The 20,076-nt window shown below is 51.8% G+C and overlaps 1 protein-coding gene across 1 annotated transcript; it reads right to left on the bottom strand.

Annotated features, from left to right (window-relative positions):
* Positions 1-229: 229 nt before the first annotated feature.
* LOC119092948 (aldo-keto reductase family 1 member B1) lies at positions 230-14,035 on the bottom strand. Its single transcript, XM_037215846.1, has 7 exons — positions 13,908-14,035; positions 9,206-9,298; positions 3,416-3,583; positions 3,008-3,124; positions 2,433-2,627; positions 1,046-1,146; positions 230-642 (listed from the first exon to the last, which is right to left on the bottom strand). The coding sequence occupies exons 1-7, from the start codon at positions 14,010-14,012 to the stop codon at positions 342-344; spliced, it is 1,080 nt and encodes a 359-aa protein (XP_037071741.1). The 5' UTR covers positions 14,013-14,035; the 3' UTR covers positions 230-341.
* Positions 14,036-20,076: the final 6,041 nt, after the last annotated feature.

Below are 20,076 nucleotides of genomic sequence, written 5' to 3'. Positions count from 1 at the left end.
GCCAGCCCCACCCAGGTCGAAGGGCACGCCAGACCGTTCCGAGACGCCGCCTCGCGTCGCACCGGCGTCACCGACCGCCAGAGGACGACAGAGCGGCGCCGGTGCTCAGGAGGGACCGGGCCGCGGGAGCGGCTCGGTCCCACCCGAGTTCCGCGCCAGCCGCGCCAGCCGACGTCCCGACAGGCCCAAATACCAGACAGCGCTCCCGCCGTCTCAACAAACAGAGCGCAAGAGCACGCGACAGTCCCGCTGACGTGTATTGACACTGGAATGGTGATGATCGGCGTCGCGGTTCCGAAGCTCGAGAGCGCACCCACTTCGCCTGGCGGCGGCCGGCCCGCCTACTTGGAGGCGGCCGGGAATGGGTGGTACTTGTGATAGCTGAGCCATTCCAGGCCGCAGAAGCGGCCGCAACGGTCGAACGAGTCGATCGAGGCGATGTCGGCGCTGCTCAGCTCGAAGTCCAGGATCTCCATGTTCTCCTTGATACGGCTGGGTGTCACTGACTTGGGGATGACGATGTTGCCGCGCTGCAGCTGGTAGCGGATCAGCACCTGCGCCACCGACTTCTTATACTTGTCGGCGATGTTCTTCAGCTTGGGTTCGTCCATCAGCTCCACGTCACTCGGCTTGGCCCAGGGCCTGTGGGCAGGGGATGCGGACCATGATGGCCTTGAGCACGGCAGAGGGGACACACAAGGCACCGCCTCCCGCAGCGGCCATTAACGATGCCGGGAGTGCCCGACATCGCCCGCCCGGCCCATCTGCCCGAGCGTGGAGTAGGTGCGGAGCGGCAGCGCGGTGCCGTCCCCCGACATCGCCTCCTCGGCCCATCTGCCCGAGCGTGGAGTAAGTGCGGAGCGGTAACGCGGTACCATCCCCGACATCGCCTGCCCAGCCCATCTGCCCGAGCGTGGAGTAGGTGCGGAGCGGTACCGTCCCCAACATCGCCTGCCCGGCCCATCTGCCCGAGCGTGGAGTAGGTGCGGAGCGGCAACGCAGTACCAGCAGGGGGAGCCACAGCAGCAGCCATAGCGCGGCTCACCGGTCCGGAGAGCCCAGGGGACTGTAAGCTGTGATGACCACCTCCTTCTGCGCGCAGAACTCCATCAGCTTCTTCTGGGTCAGATACGGGTGGCACTCGACCTGGAGAAAGGCAAATCAGCGGCGCTTGGAGTCGGGCACGCGCGGCGCGCGACACGCACGACACACCGTCGCAGCGATGGGTCGCAGCGTTGCTGACGAGGTGAGCCCCGGCCACGACACGCACGACGCACCGTCACAGCGATGGGTCGCAGCGTTGCTGACGAGGTGAGCCCGGCCACGACATGGCAGGGCACACCGGTTGGCCCAGCGGTGTAGGTTTATGTGATCAGATATGACGATTGCTGGGAAATCAGGATCGGCCCAGGGATCTACACAGATTTGGTAGTGATGTGGATTAAATATATTCAAACAAAAATTAGTGATTTGGCCGGCTGGCATGAAGACACCAAGCTGACGAAACACTAAATTGGAATTTAAAGTGTCACAGGAGTAAGAACAAATTAAGTCGTGCGCTTTTATACACATTATGTTCTCTTAGCCAGGACTTCATCGGTAAATCTAGGGATTACTTGACAAATTCATAGACAAAAACTGTCTATCACATCACCGTCACCAGCACGGCTTCCTTATTGGTCGTGTACGTCGCAGCATACAGGGCACCGCAACGCCAAATCACATTAAATCGGCATGGACCTAGTTCTATCACCAAGCTGTGAGGGCGTGGCAGCTGCCAGATAACTCCAAACCCTAAGCCCCGGTGGCTCGGCCGCAGCCCGCCGACGGCCGTACCAAGGCATGTGCGCGGCCGCCTCCCGCCCCTCCCCTCGGCAGGGTTCACCGACCGCCCGACCCTCAACCAGAAGTGACCCGTTAATCGGGCCACAGCCTGTGACCCTTTATTCGAGCCGCCACAGACCGTCACCCGCTACTCGGGCACACGTGGGAGCCGGCCGGCAACGCGGCCGCGGTGAGTGTTGTAACTCGTGGCACGGCTCGGCACCCCGGCCAGAGTCCACATGTACACTGCGAAATGTGCCCGCTGGCCGTGCAACTGAGTGATGGTGCTGTCAGTTCTGCCTCCAGCGAGCTCCTATCAGCCCAGCCCCACTTAGCAGGCAAACGACCTTCGAAAAAAATGAGAGTCCGGCAGTCGTGAAATGTTTTTTTATGGATTCCTTCACAATTAAAAGTTTTTATTAATTCCTTCTCAGGCAAGCTTGTGCCGTTCGACCCCCGAGTGCGTCTGTGTGTGTGGAGAAGGGGGGGGGGGCAAGACAGAGGGGGAGGGGGTTACCCATGGACCAGTGCTTGAGATGGGGGTTCCCGAGCGCACGTCCTGAACCCCATCCCCATCCCAAAGGGGCACCTGTCCGCACGTGGCTGACCTGGTTCACACAGACTGGCACTTTAGCCACGGCCAGCACACGCTCCAACTGCTCCTCGTTGAAGTTGGAGACGCCCAGAGACCGCACCAGCTTGGTGGTGACGCCTTCCTCCATCGCCTTCCACGTGTCCACGTAGTCAGCGTCAGAAGGGATAATTTTGCCATCGCTGTCTTTCGGGAAGAGATCGTCTCCCTCCTGCAGCAAAAGGTCAAAACCGAGGTCAGAACGACAGACGGGTCAAATGACACACTGGCCAAACCAGCTGTCTTTCGGGAAGAGATCGTCTCCCTCCTGCAGCAAAAGGTCACAGCCGAGGTCAGAACGACAGGCGGGTCAAATGACACACTGGCCAAACCTGCAGACAAGATGGCCCCGAGGAACCAGAACGAGCCGGTCGGGAAAACACAGATCCGATATATGACAGAAGCCAAACAAAGCGAAGCCGGCTCACATAATACATCAATCTTGTGAGTCTTGATAAGGCTGCAACCTGCATGCGTCTTGTCTCTCCTGTGTTGTAACCCACAGACCAGTGTTGAGGTGGGGATCAGGGTCGAGGCAGGATCGTCCCTCACCTTGTACCCCATGGGCCAGTGGATGAGGTAGAGGTCGAGGTACTCGAGGCCGAGGTCTGCTAGCGTCCGCTTCAGGGCCGGTATCACCAGTTCCGGAGCGTGGAAGCTGTTCCAAAGCTGCCGGCGGAGGCTCGCGTCAGTTGCAGGGGCTGGACATCACGTGCGCTGCGCACCGCACTCACGAAAGCCGACTCGACTCGAACTCGACTTCCGAGCCCAACACGAACTCTACACCCGAACCAAGCTCGAACTCGTGGGTACATCGGCTCACTGCCCTCCCAAACTACGGGGGCGAGCGACAGAGCGGGCCGGGCCGCCGGGGGGGGGGGGGGGGGGCTACTCAGCCGCGACGTACCTTACTGGTGATGAACATCTCCCGCCGGGCGGGGCTGCCCAAACGCGACGCACCTTGCTGGTAATGAACACCTCCTCCCTCTTGCAGGTGCCGTCCTCGAATTTGTTCTTGAACGCCTCACCGATCTCCTTCTCGTTGCCGTAGACCATGGCGCAGTCGATGTGGCGGTAGCCCAGCGTCAGGGCCGTCTCCACAGCCTCGCGCACCTTGCCCGGCTGTGACTGCGGGGAGGTACGGTCACCAGTCAGCGGGCGGCACAGCGCGGTCGCGGTCCCGCACACAGCGGCGGCACGGGTCAGACCTGCTGGCGGTACGGTCACCAGTCAGCAGGCGGCGCAGCGCGGTCGCGGTCCAGCACACAGCGGCGGCACGGGTCAGGCCTGCTGGCGGTACGGTCACCAGTCAGCAGGCGGCGCAGCGCGGTCGCGGTCCCGCACACAGCGGCGGCACGGGTCAGGCCTGCTGGCGGTGCGGTCACCAGTCAGCGGGCAGCGCAGCGCAGTCGCGGAGCCGCACACAGCGGCGGCACGGGTCAGGCCTGCTGGCGGTGCGGTCACCAGTCAGCGGGCGGCACAGCGCGATCACAGGCCCGTAGACAGAGCGGCGGCATGGGTCAGGGCACCTGGCCTCGCTGCTGCAGGCGGAGAGTGTCGGGCCGGACGGTGAGGTGGGAGCGGGTTGGTCGCGCGAGCTCGAGTAGCGGGGAAGCGAGGTCCGGGACCGTAGTAGTGAGGCCCGGCGCGACAGGTCACAACAGTAGGGCGAGGAATGTAACCGAGAGCTCGGCAACTTACAGCTGGCTGACCGCCAGTTTTGGCGGATTAGACCGTCGCTCGCTTCCTTACATCTTTGCAACGGACCACCGGCGCACGTCCACCACCATGGCGACTGGCACCGCGGATGATCCTACTCTGTTTGCGGCAGGCGATAGCTCGACTAATACCTTGCTGGTAACCAGACTCGAGCCCGATACATTTCGGTCATGATTTGAGTGCTGCCTACAACTGTGCATTCGCTTCCGCAGTCTGCCGAGAGGTGGGCGTAGAACTAGCTCTGTTCCAGCTGCCCTAGCTCTTTAGGCCTAGTTCTGTCGTCGTTGTTATATACAGGGGCCGCCTCCGCGCCACTGCCTTCTGAAGGGTAACATCCTTCCGTAAAACACGTGACGACACGAGATCATGGGAACCCTGATCGCCACTGAGTGGCCGGACTAGATCAAATGGCGCATGTATTTGGGTGCAGGCATTCCGAAAATAAATAACATCATATGAAATAAAATGTAAAAAGTGTCCATACACCACAATATAAACCAATAACAATATCAATATCAATATCAATATCAATATATATATATATATATATATATATATATATATATATATATATATATATATATATATATATATAGTTCTGTGGGCCAGCAAAAAACATCCACGCCGGGTTTTCTATCAGTGGAAATCAAACTAATGTGCCAAGGACAGGGACTGCATAAACATGCCTTGGGCCTTTTGGGCATTATTCCAATGGGCTTGGCAAATGAGATCAATCATTTTTGCCATCACCTCACCCATCCCCAGCTCAAATGACATCTTACCGATGCATAGCAAAGTTCGATCGAAAATTGGTTTATATGTAAACGAAGAACCCAAACAAATGAATTGCACACAGGGGCGTCACCGCGACCTTTGTAGGTCGTGGACAAGCCTGAAAAGGTCTTCATGGTGGACTTGCGTTACAAAACAGCTTGCAAATGCATTACGATTTTGACATGTACGCAAATGCTTCGTTACCTTTTACTTCACGATGCGCATATTTCATTGAGACCTCCAGGATGGCGAAATAAGTGACGTTCCCTGGCATTCAACGTTGTCTTTTCCTAAACCGGAGGTGGCTTATCCTACTCAGTGTTTACTCCGTGGCCCTTGGGTGCCGTACAATTCTTCCTCGGCATTACCAACAAGGAATGATGCTATGGCTACAAAAATTTACGCACCATGCATAACAGGTATTGCCGGAATTGCGCGTGCAAAACGACGTGATCAAAATAAAACATCCGCACAAACGCGGGCTGGCGACTTGCGTATAGGACGAGATGTGACAGGAGGAGCGGTAACTGATATGCATAAGAAACTGCGATACGAAGAACTACGCACATCAGGCAATGCTCATCAAGGAACGCGCATCTGCGAGCTGGAGCACCACGAAATATGCCCACGAAATTCTGCACATGTGAAATTTTCCGACATCACGGCTTGTCGGTAAGAGGATTTGGGTCCATACAAAGCCTTGCGATACCAAGGTTCCAGCACGAATAAATGCCACACAAAGGTGCAAAACGAAGCTTGCACGGACATTTCGCGATACAAATATTTGCGTCCGAAGACATGCGATAAGAAGATTTGTCCGATAGCCTCACTATATATATATATATATATATATATATATATATATATATATATATACATACACAAACATCACCCTGTCATGCATTGCAATCTACGCTGACTGTCAGTTTTGCCATGTGTTAGGATCCATCGTGATTCCCGCAAGACAGCCTTACGCCACCGTTCGAAACACATAGTTTACCTGCTCTGGACGATGTAGGCTCACCGACCAAACAAATAGCGTGGCAGACCTCCACCTGACTCGGACTTGGAGACAATTGAACATTTATACGAATTAACTTTCAGTAAGTGGTAGACAGCCAGTACAAAAAAGGGCTCTAGAGGGACACAACTTTGATCATGCCTGTATGTTACAGCAGAGCCTTCTCCAGTTAAGGGAGCTTACCGATGTCGATTTGTATTTTGGTGAGAACCCTGCCCCAATGCTGAGTTGGCCCCCCAATGTTAGATGGGCCCTACATTTTTGGCTGGAATATTTAAAAAAAACGTAGGAAAGTGCTGACCATTACACATATACCATCTTTGATCCTTCGTCTTAGTGGCGTCGCTATGAAAGGTGTAACTGGGTAACTTGTACTCGCAACCTTAATGAGATATACTCAGTTAAGGGGTAACTTTAGATATCGGGGTAAACCATGCTATAATTTGATTGCTTTTTTGTATTGTCCGTTAAGTGTAAGCCCAGACGCCTTTCCCCGCAACTGAACGTGATATTGACGCCACTGGTTCTTCGGTCTCGCGGAGACTCTCTTATTCCCAGCGACATTTGGTCCTCTACCAGTGGTAGGCTATGAGCCGAACAATGCTTAACGTTAAGATGAGACCCCCATTGCGTTGCTGTTGGGTCTCATGAGAGAACAAAACGCAACGAAAGCAAACGCATAAGCAAAGGCTTCGGAGGATTATGCAGTAGAATAGTACATCGTGCAGATTGTGGCGAAAATTCATGGATGTACTCGCGGGCTTGGTCACGATAGACAGCCCGCGCTGCGCAAGGGTTTGAACGCAGGGGCATTGGATAGCTCCCCACCAGTGACCATAATACAGCATTGAGCACATAAGTACACCATAGCTGACATTGGACTCCTTCCGATATGAACTGTTCTGTGGTGTGCCTCAAGTCCTGCGTATTCCCACTTCCACTAGTCTGGAAGGCCCAATGGCAGTTTATAACCTTGCTCTTCAAAGGCTTGTGCATTTCGATTCTTGACGCCATCAATGGACCCGGAACAGGGCACCGTTGGCCTGTCCGGTTCAGACGCCCATGCCCCTCCAAACACCAACACGCATGACGGGCCGGCGGCCTTGGCGATGGGCGGAGCTCCGCGCCCGTCCCGAGGTCGTGAGGCCCCGATAACGCATAGCGCCGGCGCGACGCCGCTGTCGCTAGGGGCCGACCGGCGTCCCCTCCCCATCCCCGCGCGCGGCGCAGGAACCTCTGGCACGGCTCGGGACAGGCTTGGCGCTATGGGAGAGCAGGGCGGCGCAGCGCCTGAATCGTAACAGCTGGCGGGAGACGTGCAGAGCTCAGACAAGAGGACGAGAAAAGCTGCATCAGTCCAGTTAAACACGGGGCCTGTTACGAGGAGACGCCTCCAGACTCCGCCGCGCCTCAGACACGCACTTATGCGACTGTGCTTCACGAGGAGCGCAACGCCCCAAAACCGGCACACCACGCGCAGCTTTAGACCCACAGCGGGCGCTTCCCAGCGCCGTGCGACGCGGGAATCGTATCCGTAGCCCTCCTCGAATCTGCCGTAATGCTCGCTGTAAAGGCGAGCCTGATTTGAAACGGAACGTTCTGCGTGTTGGTCGTGTGCTGAAGTATTAGTAACTCGATCTTTATTGGGCCCCGTGTTGCGATTTGATCATATTTGCGTAAACTGGCAAAGCAGGCGTGACGGCTCCAGTATTACGCCATGCGTATGATGTAACATCCCACCGAGCTGAACCCGTGGCATGCCGTCAAAGTCTACCGAGCTGAAGCCGTAGTATAATGTGACATTCCACCCAGCTGAAGCCGTAGTATGATGCAACATTCCATCAAGCTGAAGCCGTAGTATAATGTAGCATTCCACCGAGCTGAAGCCGTACTATGATGTAACATTTCATCGAGCTGAAGCCGCGGGCTTGCTGCTCATCAGCAAAGTGAATGCAGAACAACACAGTAAAGTTAAAGCTTACTACCACGCGCCCAAGCTATGCAGCAGCTTCGCTGCCACAGCCTGCCCAATTAGCCTTGCCTCGCCGCCTCCTGACGCGTGCCCTGATGCGCTCTGTGCTGTGTGATCGCTGTCAAGTCGAATCTCTCGACCGGAGGTCCGGGGAGGGTCCGGCGGCATTCCGTGCCGACCTTCAGACAAACGCCGGCCATTTGTCGCGCCACGTCGCGACGGGCCCGGCGCAGCCACGTGGGGCCGGCGGGCGCGGCGGCGGCCCCACCCGGAGCGTGACACCGCATAGCGGCGCACCGGGCGGCGTGTGCTTACGAGCACGCCGCCACTGCCGCACGCCCTCTAGCATGTTAACTAGGGAGGGGGGGGGGGGGGGGGGGCCGGGGGGCTCAGTCTCACCGGTGAAGTTTCTAGTTCTCTTCCCCTCTACACACTCAGTCGGGGCAAAATCGTGCCAATGGGTGGACTAAGAAGTCATATGAGGATGTGTTCCGTTTATTTCGATAGATTTCCTGCAGTTTTTCCTCCAAGAACAATACAATATCGTGAAACGTTTAAACAAACCAAAGCGACATCACAATTGTTTTACAACTACGTTCGTTGTGCAGTGCATTTGCGAGCAACACCATGCATTTAGATAAGACAGTGGCAATAGTCTTATTCCTCGTAGAGAAGTCAGGAGGATGGAGAAGTAGATGCGTTGATATTTCGGCAACGCGCCTTCATCGAAACGAATAACAGAAGTAAATTCACTTCTGCTATTGAAATTTACTTCTGCCATTCGCTTCGATAAAGGCATGTGGCCGAAATATCAACGCACCTCTACCGTCCTGGTTTACTACGAGGAATACGGCTATTACTACTGTCTTATATACAAGTGGCTTATGTTCGAGCCGAAGTGGGGCTATGCAGATCTCCCCCAGTCAGGGCCAACTTGGCAGTCTTTAAAGGCTCTGGGTCGCGGCCGCGTCTTCCCGGTTGGCCCACTTGGTAGAACACGGGAGTCGCGATCAGAACACCTGGCTCGAACCCCCAAATTCAAAAAGGAAATGCGCACTGTGACGCGTACGCGAATGGAAACGAAACATCAACGTCTTTCCCAGCAACTTAAACCTTACAACGGCCGGAGAGTTCAGTGGCTAGCACGCTACTTCACTGCGAACGCATCAAATGAGGACAACAGTCAGAATATGCGCTCCATCCGTCACATCGTATCAGACCGTCGTGATCTGACTGGCCAGTCAGGTCACACGGCGACACGTACCTTCCAGGTTCCGAGCCCGAACATGGGCATCTCGTGGCCGGAGCCCAGCTTGACGGAAGGGAAGGCAGGCTGCGGAGGCGGCGTCATGGTGAGCTGCAACAGAGACCACACCGCGCTGATGATGCCGCCGATCCCGCGAACACGGACGTCTGTATAAGGCAAGGCCAGGTCGCCGACCAATAACCGACATCCGCAAACAACGGTGGCCGTGGCACATGGGCATAGCCTCGTTAACTAGTTTGGTACGCTGGACGGGAATGCAGGGTTAACTCTGCCCCTTAAATACACGAAAGGCGGGCTTCACTCTGGATTAAACCCACCTTCCTCTCAGGCTTTGGGTCGGAGCCTCCCACCCCGAGGCAAGACCGATGTCAACAACTTTCGATAGGGGGGGGGGGGAGGATGCGAGGTCCAGAACAATCACAACACTTGAATAAAAATGGGTGAGTAATCAAGCGCGTAACAACTGGCTTTCTCGTAAATGATCACTGGCATACAAATTGTCATGTGCCTTGCGCATCATCACCGTGAGGCATGGGATGAGGAAACCGGGGACGGGGCAGAGGCTGAAACCCACAACTTTCTGAAAACTTAACATTGGCCCTGTCGGCGTGACTGGAAAGAAATAATTTTCTTATATCTCATCTTTCATAATTACAATCCATCATCCCCTCGCCCTCCTAACGCCATAGCACATCTGGTGCCCCATGCCAGCGGATAAACCTTATCGCAGTTTCGTAGCCTATTGGCACAGTGCATATTTTCCAGACCAACTGGCCACATGATTTATCAGATGACTGTCATATATAAATGCGTGTGTGTGTACAGTGGCAACAACTTCACAATAGATATTTCACGTATTTTCAACTCGCAGCTACACAAGGCCTAGACACCTGATTCCAAGCGCTTTTTGATGTGCCATAAAATCACAATAAAAAGCGTGTTGCTTCGCATCTGCCACGCACCCAGTTCCCATCAACTGACCCATAACTCTACAGAGCGACTCTCAGCGTTGATTATGCGGAGCTAGCGAAGTCGTTAACATTTCCTGCTCATTGGATGGTGACGTCACAAAACCACAAAACCACTGCCAACACAACATACTTGGATAAAACGCTATGAGGCCTGACGGGACTGGACGGGACCATGGCCAACCAAACGAGACCGGATGAAACCACACCAGACGGGATCGGATGGCACCGGATGATACTTTATGGCACCAGCTGGGACCGCGCAGGAACGGACGGGACCGGGCGGGACCGGACGGGACCGGACGAACAGAACTGGACCAGCCAGAAGCGGACAGAATCAGAAGCGACCTGATAAAGCTGAACGTTACCAGACCGGAACAGCCGTGGGCGGACGGCATTAGATGAAGAGGACCGCACCGGACGTGACCGAATGGAGCCGAAAACTTCAGAACGGAACCAGACGAAACAGGATGAACATGGTGACGCCGGATGGGACCACAGGAACCAGACGGGACAAGACGGGGCTGGACGGAAAGGGGTGGATTTGGACGAGACATTATGGGATCAGATGGTCCCGGGCGAGACCTAGGACCGTGCGGGACTAGATAGAACCTGACAGGAGCAGACAGGACCTGACGCAATAAGACAGGATGAGACGGGGTCGGAAGGCAAGGGACGAGACCAAGGGCGCGTTCAGCCAACGGAAAACTATTCAACGAATAATCATCTCTCCGATAATCATCCGCGGAGATTCCCCATTTTTACTGGGCCGGTCCAGAAATTATCTCCCAGATTAGTCTCCCATGCGCCATCCGCAGCCAACGGTCATAGCTATGCATAGCGAAAACAGATTCTCCGTCTTGACCATGCTCTGAAAGTTCTCCGCGATTCTCTCTCGCTACGGAAAATTATCTGGAATAGCTTTCCATGACGGCAGTGTCAAACGCCATTCAATAAAATTTTCCAACATTCCGAATAATTTTCCGAGATTATCTGCCGGCCGAACGCGCCCCAAAAGGAACCCGACGGGACAGAACAGGGTCCGTCAGGGCAGGATCAGAATCCACCGGGACAAGACCGCCCGTCTGGCCCCGTATGGCCTCTTCCGGCTCCACGTGACGTCGTCCGATTCTATACGGTCCCGAGCAGCATCGTATGGTCCAGTCCGATACCGCACTGTTTGGCCTGGTCCCATTCCGCTCCGTCCAAACCTTTCCCATTCTGTTTAAACCCAGTAAGCCTCATCCCGCCCCATCCGTTTCCGTCCGGGACACGGTTTTCTTCGTTTTGTTGCTATTTTTACTTTACAACCAGAACAGGAACAGGAGCTAACGTCAGATCAATTCTGTTTGTATTTTGAAGTTAATAGACTGCAAAAATCAGGCGTTCAACGACCGCGTGAAATAAATCACCGGCGCCTTTCATTTACAATGGTTTTGTTGACTCTTTCTGAAACGATAGAACTCGGAAGCTTTGTTTGAATTTTTATCCGGGCTGTTAAGAGATTAAGGACATCGCGAAGGTACATTGTAGATCGATATGTCTGATCGAAATTTGAATATGAAAATTTGATTGTAGATCGAGTGGTCCACAATGTGCATTAACATGATCAAGCCATGCTTGGCTGGAAACGTTCAACATCCAGTCAGACTCGATTAGTGATGCAATTCATGTAACATGTTTTTTAACATGCGCGCTCTCAAATCTTGGCGACAAGAACCTCCACTTCAAGCGTTGCAGTCTCCGTAGTCCGCGGAGCATTAGTGTAGCGGCTAACTTTTAGTTGTGGTCCATCGGTGGACGAAAATGATGACACTTCTGAAAAAGCTATCGTAGACACTTGCATCCATTAGTGTCACCAGTTATGCTGACATAATTTTGAGCATGCGCACGCTGCAAATCTTGGCAACAAAAACCTCGACGCCAAGCATCGCAGTCGCCCCGGGCCGCGCAGCGTCGGCCCAACAGCAAATATTAAGCCGTGACCAACGGGTATTCAAAAATGATGACGTTTTTGAGAGAAGTACCTGGGACACTTCGGAACGTCAAATCTTGCATTTAGAAGGCCGTCTGGGCGCATATTTCACGTGCGCGATTTTAGACTGACTGATAAGAATGAATTGGCACTTAAAGCACCACAAAGCGATGCTGGAATCTAGCGGGGGGAATGGAAGTAGTAAAGGAACAATCTTTATTTTTTCGTGTTCTGTAGTTATTAATCCGTCCAGAAGACATATCACCACGGCGCCCGCCGTCTGGTGACACTTGCAGTGGCTGATTGCCGTTCGGTTTCACGAGAAGCCGTAACCCAGGCCATCACTGTCCTCGCACTCGAGGTTGCATGCGGACATGTTCCACACATGTCGACGTAATTTGTTTTTACTCATCCATTCTTTAAGAAATCGGCGTTCTCAGGCTAACATGGATGGCCTTGTTTGTTTTTTGTAGCTCATCTCAATGCGCTCTATCCAACAGGAATGAGGCTTCCACTTTACTCAACAAAACTGAGACCCCTTATTTCCTTCCAGGCGAGGGCCCTTGAGTAGAACACCCGGAGCACATAACATTACACGGGGCACATTAACGTTTCAGGTCAAGGGCTGGAGGGTCATTCCGTCCTATCACAAAGTGCTTTCTAGCTCTCATTTTGGTGACACGGGGCGAGATCTCGTGATCGATCCGGAGGTCATTGGAAGGATATATCATAACAAAATGTTCCCCTCCCTGACACGGTAGACCTTCTGACCCGCGAAGTCGGCCCTGGATGAGCACAACAACCCTCACAGACGCAGCAACATCCCTGATCGCCGCAGGGGTCCTATAATTGTCGCATAGACTCGGGTTTCAATTTTTTGTGTTCTTCAGTGATATTGAGGACTCACTGAACGTAGATTGTAGGTGAAATGAGGGTCCCAAATTTGTATTAGCATAGCTAATCCATGTTCGTCTTAAAATTTTCAAGATTCAGTCACAATTGATCACTGATAAAAAATATGTAACATGGTTTAAACATGCAAGCCCGCGTCACAGCAATAGCCCCGATGCCCGGCGTTGCAGTCTCCATAGGCCGCGCGGCGTCGGCCCTGTCGGCTGTAACATTAAGCAGTGGCCAATGAGCAACCGAAAAACATAACGCGTCTTGAGGAAGATGACTGGTAAACTAGGGAAATTGGCATGTATGTTTAATGTAGTGCAAAAGTAAGGAAACACAACCTTAATCTGAAAAGTGGGAGGGGGGGGGGGCGGTTAACGCTGCTGCCCCCCCCCCACCTTGAAAAGTGGGGGGGTCGTGGCCCCCTGCCCCCCCCCCCCCCCCCCTGTTCCTACGTCCATGGTCATCCACATCGCACCGTAGAGGATAAAGACACAGTTCACTTAGCAATAACGTCTTCATTAGTTGGCACGCGTGTGCACGAACCAGACTTCTCAACAACAGCACTGGCGGTGCGAAAACACGGCTTAGAGGCCATTGCCGGTATTTCTGGTCTACGACGGCATATAAGCAGACTTATGATACAAATAGCATGATTTTCCATTACACCATTCTTGAGAATCAATCCATCGTCCTGTTTTCAAGAGAATCGCATGACTGGCAGTTGGAATCCATTGTTTTTGAAACTTTAAAAGTGACGTCTGCTTCTAGAGTATCTTCTGGAAGCATGCCAGGTGGGCGCGACAGAATGTCTGGTGGCAGAAGCCCTGGCCACCAACAGGCTTCAGACGGAACTCACCTGTACTGGTGTGCAATGAACTTTTTTGTGATGAAGTGTCAGCCACGCACGCCAGCACCGAGAGCCTCCCAAATACCTCAGGCCGGGTTTCAGGACGATGCTCATGGATGCCCTGCGACGCCCGCTGGTACATGGCACAGCCAATGAGCGGCGACCTTTTTGCGTTAAGCCGCATTCGCACCTATGACGTCACAAAACGCCAAGGTAGTCACGTATCTTGGCATTTAAGGGATCGATAATGCACTGGTAGCACGAAATATTAGACTCGCGCTTGGGAATAGCAACGCGGGAACCTCTGAAAAAGCGATTGCCGTGGGGTCACCAACTTAGTCCGGAGAGCAAAGTTATCTTTTTATCATGGCTGACCTGGATATTTCTGGATAGCGTGGATCTCATTACTGCTTCAGCTCCTGGCCTGACTGATGGCGGGGCCTAGCATCAGCGTGCAGCTCCTGGTTGGGAAGGTGCCGACGGTATTGCAGTTGACTCACGTCATCCGCCATTCTTTCTTCTGGTTGCTTGATTTTGTATCATCGAGTAGCCCTTGCTCTGATACGGGGTCGATATGGCCCCTCTAGGGTTTCTGAGGATCCATATCCGGTATGTTGTGCAGTCGCGCCCAAATTTTCAGTAGCACGTGTGGCAGCCATTGCGTGGGTTTTGATACATCAAACGTGTTCATAACATTTCTGGTTTCGGATCAGCGGCGATTTTTGAGGGACGCTGCACGGCGATCTATAGCCTGGGCGGGCGGCAACCGACAATACCTGGGAACGAGCGCGGCGGGACCATATTGTTACATTTTTAGGGGCCGTAGATTTTGACCATATGCTTAAAACACCTAAAACTGTATACTATGTACTAGCAATTTGACAAATAACACTCTTGTTTAGGTTTTGTATCGCTGTTAAGTATGGTATCGTAGATATGAACATGTAAAACTGAAAAAGTGCGATTTTTTGGAAGACTTACCATTGATCTGGGGTGGTGGGGTTATTACCAAGCGTGAAATCTCGTTCGAAACGAACCCACTGGTGTTTTCCACCCGGCTCTCCGTTCGTTACCTTGTAAACAGCAGGGAGGTCGAACCCCTCCTCCCCCCCTTCCCCATCAGGTCCGTAATTTGAAAAGCGACGAGTTGGGGCGAGGGTAAATGGACCGGGGTAGGCGTACACATCATCCAAGAGTAGCCCAGAGTTCCCCTGGCGGGGGGGGGGGAGGGGGCTCTCCGAGTGCCGAACACAAACCCTGAACAGGTGCCCCTGTACGGGCCTTGCATCAGTGGATGGAAATGCAGCTGCGTTTGGTTCTGCCCCATCGTTGTCCACTCCCCTTTATCTCATAGCTCTGGGACGTTCATTGCTTGCCGGAAGGGTTCTAATCCACGCAACTTAAACAACCCGAACAGTTGCTCTCTGTTGAAACTGTAGGGTGAGATCCATCTGTTTCTTGGCTGCGGTCAGGACAGCACGCAGAGTTTCACAAGCGAAATGTTCGACCTTGAAGGCAGCAACAATGTTTTCTAGTCTATCATTTTTGTCAGCACACCCAAGAGGCGTCACGGACCTAGTGACCTCGGGGTCACGAGCCCGCGAAGGCCAGCGTACTAAGTTGTGCTGTCGGAGTCGTGAGCAGCAGCTGTGTTGTGACACTATGTATACCAGGTCCTGTCCTAGACCCTCTTCTGCTTCACACATAACATGAGCGTAACGGCTGAGTGGTTAGCTCGTCGGATTCCCTCGTGGGGGTCGCCAGGGCCCATGAGCGCTAATATGTCAATGCGGGCGCTTGCACTCCATAAAATGGACGTGGTGACGTATTCGCGTTGCCTTTAATAATAGAAGATGTAACACGGCTCGCCGACTCGTGCCTCAGAGACAGACTGATCGGACGCGTCTGCACACCGACCGCTGCCCCGGGACAGGTTGATCGGACGCGTCTGCACACCGACCGCTGCCCCGGGACATATGATCGGACGCGTCTGCACACCGACTGCTGCCCCGGGAGGTTGATCGGACGCGTCTGCACATGACCGCTGCCCGGGACAGATTGATCGGACGCGTCTGCACACCGACCGCTGCCCCGGGACAGATTGATCGGACGCGTCTGCACACTGGCCGCTGCCCGGGACAGATTGATCGGACGCGTCCTGCACACCGACCGCTGCCCCGGGACAGGTCGATCGGACGCGTCTGCACACGACCGCCGCCCCGGGAAGTTGATCGGACGCGTCTGCACACCGACCGCTGCCCCGGGACAGGTTGATCGGACGCGTCTGCATGTAAAGGTCCGATCTTTAGGCGCGATCGGGGCTCCGATGTGACCCGAACGATAACAGCAGTTGGACACGAGTGATAAAACTTCAGGCACAAACGATTATATTGTATCTTAATCAGTTTAGTGTGAGAATCTCTGGTGTCATAGTGTTATCTTTTTACAGCGTTTATCACTCAAAGTGAGCCATGAGCATAGCAAAGGTCAAGTTATGTCTCATGTTTACCTTGCCCTTTCACAGCGTGGTGAACACATTACGTGCTACATGAACACAATCAATAGTGCAGTTATAATGAGCACACAGTGAGGGGTAAGTTATACCAATGATGTTCATCCAGGTGGGCTCGTCTTTTTATCATAGACTCGTGCTATGGCTATGGAAAAAGAAGTGAATTACCAAACGTGAAAAACTGTTGCCTGGCTTTTAAAAAAATTCTTAGATAGTAGATGGAGTTTGGATGCTGATCACGAGGGTGCATATCATTTTGAGCCACATTAAAAAATAACGCCAGGAGATCTCGAGGTCTACGAAGTTCAAGGTAGTTAAAATTAGACCCCCACGACTTCTTCAAGCCCATGTAAATGGTAGTGCTTGACATGCTTATTACATTTGGCCATCTTGTTGCTCGTTGCATTAAAGCTGTGACCGACAGGTCTCCAATGCCTAAGGTTGATCAGGACGCAGGGGTACAGGTCACTGAACGTGTACCCTCACCATTCATCTGAAACTTGTATCAATGGTAGATTTACCTTTTGAGTACTATGGCGTAACTTGTTATTTGAATGTCACTGATTGTCGATTAGGGAATTGTTCGTAGTAATCTCCTCGTTCAAAGCAACGACACACATCACTTCCCGTCACTTTGAAAGTTATTGGTTGTAAAGGCCATACAAATATATTGCTTGCGGAACACGCACAATTTTTTCCCCAACCTTTGTTTCCATCGGTCTTTGGAATTCTCGCGACAAAGGAACGTGTTGTTTACCAACACTTCTGAAATTCACGAACTGCACAGATGTATGTCATGGTAGCCACCGGTAAACTGCCGCATTCATCTTCATATTTATTACATTCGAGCACTGACCCCTACAATTTTTCTCAAGTGCAATCATGATCACTTTGATTTGTAATAGCGCTTCGGCCGATGTGACGATTTCGCTCTGTGCTGTTGTGTCGACGGGTAAAATGAAACAATAGAAAGGGGACACGCCTAGCAGAGCACCACTAGCCCGATGCGGTGACTGCCAAACCTATTCAGCTAATATATTATAAAGCTAGCGCCTGTCAGGAAAGTAGACCACGTTAAAAGGAGTGTCCCACTTTTGGAGCATATTTCAAAACCATCCTCTGCTGAAACCTCAGGACTAGTTGCGTATAATAATAGCTCTGGGTAGTAGCACTGCGGTACCGTCAAGACACATTACGGATATAAATTTTTATGATTTTCGAGTCCCAATTACATTGCAAATGTGTTTTGTAGCAGAACAATCCTTCCCTGCAGTCGCGACCAACGCGTCATGACAATCACCATGCGCACCTCTACCGAAAAGAACTTTGTTCTTTTCGGTAGAAGTGCGCTAAACGTGCCCGCTGAAATTTTTGTGCAGCGTGCAAGGGTCTGTTACCGAGGAGCACATTGGTTGCAGTTTGAACAAGTGCGTCGCGGGGATTATGTGATACTCACGTTCCCAAAGCCAACGGGCGCTCCGAAAAGAGCCGCTGTCGTAAACGCCTTAGTAAGAAATAAAAAAAACATAGCATAACGCTTTACTGAGTTTGTGAGATAATATTTTCCTGTTCGCATATCGGTTTGGCTGAACAATTTTTCAAACTTCCGAATATTGCACGAACATCTTGACAAATTAATGTGTTCCAAACATTGCAGGACACACATTGGAAAAAGCGTAGCAAGCAAAATATATTGCTTTCATATTGGTGAGCAGGGAGTCAAATGAGATTTCTCCTGTATGGCTACTTCAAGCAGAAATTCTGAACAATTCAGAAGGATTTCGAGAAAGCTGGCATAACTTATCAAATCATACGCATCCGATGTAACAATAGGTGAAAAATACAAAAAGGTGGGATGTTTCATTTGCGTCCAACCGCAGCTTAGAGTTTCGTCATGACAGAACGTTCAAACTCGGAAAGTAACCTATCAGCGGCATCAGTGTCGTCCAACCGCAGCTTAGAGCTTCGTAATGACAGAACGTCCAAACTCGGAATGTAACCTATCAGCGGCATCAGTGTCTCGTGATGTCCGAGGAATCTCTGTCTCTGAGAGCTGAATAATGTGCAGTCAACAAGCGTGTATTTTGCAGTCAACATGTGTCCACACCGTTTACATGTGGGGACATCCGCTGTGCCGTTCAGTCAGGATCTGTGGGTGCCCTACATGGGACCAATGCGGAGACAGGTCGGAATGAGTTTGCCTTTTTTGACCTTCCGGAAAGACAACTCCCAGTCCCCTATCTTGAATTTGATGGCTTTCAACTTGTTTCTTCTGCGTTCCTCGCCCCACAGCTTTTGCCAGTCAGTCAGGATATAGCTCCCTGTAATAGCGTGGAGGTCACTGTCGGGAGACCGATCGTTCTCATTTGGGGAAGGCAGTGCCGCAGCCTGCATTGCCCGATCAGGCGATCATTGCCAGCCAGACCGGGCCTTGCGAGCCCTGGTTTAACCGTCAGAGGCTACATGCACCGATGTTCCATGTCACTTATTTTTGTAACGTTGCAAACGTTATCCGAAACCTATTTCCACTCAACTTAAGTGTGCTCAGCTTTCAAGATAACATTAGTCTATTATTATGGTGCTTCGTTTGACAAAGGCAAGACAAACTTAACATCGGTCACCCAATGTCACTACGGGGCACATACGTATCCTGCGTGCCTTGCGGTCCTTCTTTTCATTCGGTGGAATAGTTCTGCTTCGGCGTCGGAACAGCGGGACGGAGTACTGCATGTTTAAGGGTTTCTTTCCAATCTGGCATCGTCCTGCCAAGAGGGTCGCAATCTTGGCACAATATTAACCGACATGGGCATATTTGCTCATTACTACAAAGGCAATCTGCGAGATGACTCCTAGAATAGTTTGTTAACGGAAAATTTAAACAGTAAACATGCCCGATTATGATGTTATTTATTTACAATGTTAATTGAAAGAATGTACAAGAAATTCCGCAGCCAAGAACGATACAATATTTTTTTATGATGTATTACGTCACTTATCCTAAGTGATAAGGACTACCACTAAACCCGACCAAACCAGTATTCGTCTCATGTGCGGCATAGACCAATATTGATGTTTATTTTGATCCGATTTCCAGTCGGACGTGCAAATGTATGGGGGTGGGCGTTGCGTGGGTCAATGATCATTTTGTTTGGCTTTTAAGCGCCTGTAAAGAGAGGGGAGCTGAGAAAGCTGTCTGAAGCGGGGTAAGAAAACCTTGATGCCAGCGTAGGAATTACAATGTCACTGAGAGGACTGGTTAGAATGGATTGCTGCCTCAAGATGGTGTTCATTGCTTGGATTGACGAATCTCGCATTAGTTGTACATTGTTGCATTGAAGAAATAAAACAATGCATTAATTACTTGTTGGGGAGCTTCCTGCACTGTTGAAATGCAACCATACATTGAATATAAAAACCAAAATAAATACAACCAAATACATAGTATTTGGTGGCAGGCACATCCAGGGCCCACCATGGTGATTGGTTAAATGTTGGTTGATATGTGGTATGTGCAATATGACAATAAATATTATTTGCAATGGTTCCATGATTCAGAATTGATCACTGAAAAAACATGGAAGTGCACCCCATTTGCATATTTTTGTTATAGGACATATTTTCTCTATGAGGCCAGATTTTAATATATTTGTTAAAGAAAATCAATGC

This window comes from Pollicipes pollicipes, unplaced genomic scaffold (assembly GCF_011947565.3).
Source record: "Pollicipes pollicipes isolate AB1234 unplaced genomic scaffold, Ppol_2.1 Scaffold_3718;HRSCAF=4362_pilon_pilon_pilon, whole genome shotgun sequence".
Taxonomy (NCBI): Eukaryota; Metazoa; Arthropoda; class Thecostraca; order Pollicipedomorpha; family Pollicipedidae; genus Pollicipes; species Pollicipes pollicipes.
This window is presented reverse-complemented; position numbering and strand designations above follow the sequence as displayed.